At 43.1% G+C, this 4,949-nt stretch overlaps 1 protein-coding gene across 1 annotated transcript; it reads right to left on the bottom strand.

Moving 5' to 3' along the window:
• Positions 1-341: 341 nt before the first annotated feature.
• LOC104488326 (cytochrome b-245 heavy chain) lies at positions 342-4,382 on the bottom strand (the record flags this gene model as incomplete). Its single annotated transcript, XM_010143512.1, has 5 exons — positions 342-655; positions 1,377-1,501; positions 2,721-2,867; positions 3,679-3,841; positions 4,129-4,382. Coding segments are annotated over 5 exons (816 nt in total), but the record flags the coding sequence as incomplete, so codon positions are not given.
• Positions 4,383-4,949: the final 567 nt, after the last annotated feature.

Raw genomic sequence — 4,949 nt, 5'->3', positions numbered from 1 at the left:
AGCTCTTGGACAGGACGTTTAGGCTTGTATTTGGAAGCTTGAAAGTTGTTGGTGCGCAAAGGAGATTTCCTCTTGTAAGGAACAATCTTTCCCAGTCACCCTCCCCCAACCCCAACTTGTTCCAGGATAAGCTGTCGCATAATAGCAAGCGTTACGCTACAACACTTTAATAGCATTAAGCTTTATCAGCGTGAATTGGTGGCCAAATGCTTACGGCTTCCTAGACCCTTCAGCAGACATTGTGAATTACAGGAGGATAACGGCGGTTAATTGAGGGGAAATCCCCTCACACAGACAAAGAAAATAGAATTGAACTAAGTCGCCAGCAGGCGGAGGGCGGAGCAAACTTCCCTAAGGTAAAAAAAGGCTCTTTCACTCTACCACAGCGCCAAAATAATTCCCAAGAAGCAATGGGATTTGCGTTAGTGTAGCTGAGATTAGAAGCTGGGCTGTCTTTCCCAGACTCCAAATAGAAAAAGAGATCCAGTCTTTAGACTTTGTGTAAAATGACTCCCCCACACCTGGGAGTTAGAAATTTTCCTTGTTAAAAATGAAGTGCACTCCTCGCGGGTCAGCTTCTGAGTTGCTGATGCTCTGCTTGTTGAGAGTGTCAGCTAGGCCCTCAGGTCCGCAGAGAAAAACACCTATTCTGGAGCTGTTAAGAAAATGAAAATATGGTCAAGAACTAGGTATGGAGCAGCTGAATGTTCTTCATGTAAATTAATCTTATGTTCTGTAATTCTCAATGTTTTCAATTACAGGAACTAAAGTAGAATTGGATGTCTATCCCTTAAAACTTTTAACACCGTAAAACTTACAAGGCACTTACTGCTACTTCTAAAATAAATCATGGGCTAAATTTCAGCTCAGCAGAAATCAGTGAAGGTGAATTGACCTCAGTGGAATCGAGGAAACAGAGCTTCAACGAGCTTTCATCACAAATTCTTGAAAACAACTATTCTATTTGGTTGGGGTTTTTTTTTCCCCCTACTAATTCTGGGTGTACAGCTAAAGGTCATCCGTATTCAGCCTTTGCCTTCTGAGGTAGAAAATATTTTTTGAGTTATTTAGATATTCCTGATATTCCTGTCTACTTCAGCCAGAATAATGTGGTGTGTTTTTCCTAGAACTTCTGTTAGCAATCAGACACTCCATGAAGTACCTCACTAAAATGGGATGAATTTTTTTTAAATTGTAGTTTAAAACGGTTTGGTCAAGACCGTAGATCATGTCCATGGCTGAACCAGGAATAGAAAATACCTGGAGATTATTAGAAAAATAAATGCTCCTCAAACTTTAACAGCTAAAGGAACAAAATTGTGCTATTACAGCATTTAGATAAAGTCCACAGACACCATCAATTTGTACGGATTTACCCAGGATGCCGCCCTGCAATAGTTTTGAACTCATTTTCCCAGTTAGGTCTTCCATACAAGGTTTTCTGTTTAAGGCCTGTAATCACATCTTTCTCCTCTTCATGATGTACCGCAAAGTGAGTGGCCTGTGGGAAATGAAACACAAAGGACGTTGTAAAGATGGAGTTAGGTATGGCCGCATTATGTCCGGTTAGAAAAATAATAATGTCAATACACACTGAATTATTTCCAAACTGAGAACTTGGATTTTATGATGTTTAGCTAGGAAAACCAACATGGGTAAAGTCCTTACTGTAAGTGTCTATCTCGTCCTCTTCCCCAGATTGGGCAATCTCAAGAGTCAAAGCTATGAAGCATTGAACACAGCAATTAATTACATTTCTTTTGCAATGAACTGGATAAATGTAAGAACTGTAAAATAAAGCTGAAAATTAAAACAAAACTTTCCCTTGAGGTGCAATAATACAACTCCCTTGACCTTAATGAGGTCCTGCCAGTTTGCTCTCTGGAAGGTTTGATGCGTATGAGGAGGTCTTGTCCACCGTCACCGTGTAAATTCCACCTACGCTAGGAAGCAAAGCCAAGCCAGGAAGAGAAGATGCAGTTAAAGGCCTAAGTGCAGCCTCATGGAGTTCTGCAGCCCTTTTATACGAGAAAAAAGTTGCAGCTAACTTTCTCCCCAAGCAAAAATTGTGTGACTTTTCTTCTTTCCTTCCTGTTTTTTTCCACTGCACGTGTGATACCTTCCTACCTTGCTCCTACCCCTCCCTCTCCATCTATCTGAGCTACAGCATCTTAGGCACATGGTGGATTTTGCAACAGAGAGATAAAAGTAAAATAAAACATCACTGAAAGTACCAGAGTAGGCACCTTTCCTGTCTCAATCACACATTCTCAAGTGGCTCCTGGAAGAGCTGCTGCTTTGTACCCCACAGTTACCTGCACGCTTAGGACCAGATGGAGAACCCATGAGAGTTCCGAGTCAAACACGCAGCTGTCACTCAGACTTTGGCATTAGCTGCTGCTGTCCCAAATGCCCTTAGCTGTGCTTTAAGCAGTATTGGGTGTCTTAGAGATATTTGCATGGTGAGCTAAGGCTGCCGTGGTGAGGAAGGACTGCTTCCCAGAGCTTCCCGGGACTGCTTTCCCCGGCGAAAACCAGAAAGGAAGTCAGAGTGAGTGTTAGCAGCAGATCCCATGTAACACGCCCGTCTGCATCTAAAACCTCTGAGAGCCGGGTGGAAGCCCAGGATAAAGACCGTTTGAACATTTCTCAAAACATAACAGACTTGCTAACACCATCCTCAGCGCATACGTAAGCAATATTTTCCACCATGTTGTTACCTGAGATTCATCCCAGCCTGTAAGGTAGATGTTATAGCTGAGGAACTCTGCGTTATTCCTCTCCTGCATTTGAGCCTCCAAAGATTGCAAGAGGTCAGCAAACCATTCAAAGGCATGAGTGTCCCTGCAGAGCCAGTAAAAATAGATCTGGAAGAGACAAGAGCGAGCTGTCAGGGGACATAGGCACTTACAGTTTCTGGTTTTATGCCTGCTGACATAAACTGAGGATTGCAGAGTGCTTGTGGAAGTGGCCCTGACCACTTCAGTAGGTGGGTAGGCTGGTATTGAAGCTGTTCAGGAGTTTTGACACTGGGAGGGTGGTGAGACAGAATGAGTGATTGCAAGAACAAGGAAACATCTTCCTATTTCTCTTCCACCTGCAGGTTACATTTTAGTTCATGACGTTTCCCCACTTACATCCTTGTAAAACAGTTTGTTAAGACATAAATCAATGATTTAGAGGTAGACTCTATCTCCCTGTCTGCTGGCAGGCAAAGTAAATTAAACCAGGTAACAAAACCAGTTCTGTTCTCTGAATACCCTCCTAGATGTCTGCACAGGGAGTTTCCAGGGGCAGGAGGGGAGAGGAGGATGGTAGCAGTGCTCTTCCACTGCCATACAGTTGCTCTCTCTGTGCTGAGGGAGGGAATGCAGCATTTGCACGGGCTGTACTAGTGCCTTGGACTCTGTGTTTCTCACAGCGGTTGAGCAGCATCTCCACTGCAGGTGGAAACCCCCAGAACCACAGTCAGGCTTTGTGTGTGTGATTTTGCTCATAGGCTATTTCTCCTTTCATTATGGTTTTGCTTTTGACCCTCCTGCTTCCCTGGCTGCTAGTTTTGTGTCCTCTTGTAGGACTCATGTATGTCTGGATCCAGATCACCATTGCTGGGCCTGTTTTAATTTGTGCTGTCAGCCCTCGAACGATTAGATGGGTTCTGGGAAAGAGGTAGGGTACCTTCTTGAGTTTTAGGTTGGTTGCGTCGTGGCAGTATTTGTACCAGATGGACTTGAGTACAGATGCAAAGGGGGTAACCCCTATTCCAGCTCCAACAAGCATGACAGTTTCATAACTGAATACGTCCTCGCTTGCTGTTCCAAAGGGGCCATCTACAGCTATCCTGAAATTGAAAGTACACTTCATAAATCAACAGCGGATATTTATTAGCACCATTTAAAATAACAGTAAAAAGATAAGGTATTTGCTGCTACAATGCGTATTTGGTCTGAATACTAGTCAGGAAAAGAAGCGGGATTGATAGGAAGAAACTGTAAAGAGCTGTCAAAGGCCTACATCTATGATGGAAATAGTTAAGGATTGTATCACAGGTGCCACCAAACTGGTTGAGCAAAATTTAAACTATCAGAGGCGTTGGTTGACTTTACCATGGAGACTCTTTGTACATACCTGGGCAACTTCCATGCCTCTTGGAATTCTTGCTTATCACATCCGCAGGCGTTGAACAAACCCTCTGTCCAGTCTCCTACAATACGGACGTGAATGCTGAAGTAATCCTCTTCTGGAGCAGAGGTTAACGTGAATGGATGCCATTCCAGTTTAGACACTGCTGGACATTTGACAAAAATGTATTGCCCAACCTCCATCTTGAAGCCTTTCTTCATCATCTGGAGCTCAATTGTCTTGAAAGGATGAATGACCACCTACAGTGAGAGGGACGAGGGAAAGAATGGGAAAAGACTGTCTTCACTGTTCGCTGGGTGTGTCTACATCTTCCAACACTAGCATCATCCTCTGACAAGAGAGCAAGGAAAGCAGATGAAGTTTTGTTTCCAGCACAGCTGGGACTGAGCACCCTACAGCCAGATGAAAGACCGCGAATATGCTGAATTTTTGGTTGAAGTATTTTTTCACGCCATGCTTGCAGTCACTCCAAAATTCAATGGGTTAGTCTGGCACGTCTTGCAACACGTTGTTAATTCCAGATGCAGCTGACACAGTGCCACAGAGCACAGCATTAATGGATCTGACAGTATATACAGGGGGAAACACAGGGCTATCATACAAATAGGCAATTGGATAGATAGTACCACTGGAAACGGATTATTTTCATGTTATTGATGAACGTGACCTATAATATGGGCATTTGCATTCTGCCTCTCTTTAGTCAAGAATAAATTGAAGCAATATTCTAGAAGCAATGCTAGTATTTCTGTCATTATGATTTTTTTAATCCTTAAGTTGTCTGTGAAGGTTATTTTTATTTTTTG

This window comes from Buceros rhinoceros, unplaced genomic scaffold (genome assembly GCF_000710305.1).
Source record: "Buceros rhinoceros silvestris isolate BGI_N320 unplaced genomic scaffold, ASM71030v1 scaffold43409, whole genome shotgun sequence".
Classification (NCBI taxonomy): Eukaryota; Metazoa; Chordata; class Aves; order Bucerotiformes; family Bucerotidae; genus Buceros; species Buceros rhinoceros.
Note: the sequence above shows the minus strand (reverse complement) of the source record. Positions and strands in the feature narration are given on the sequence as shown.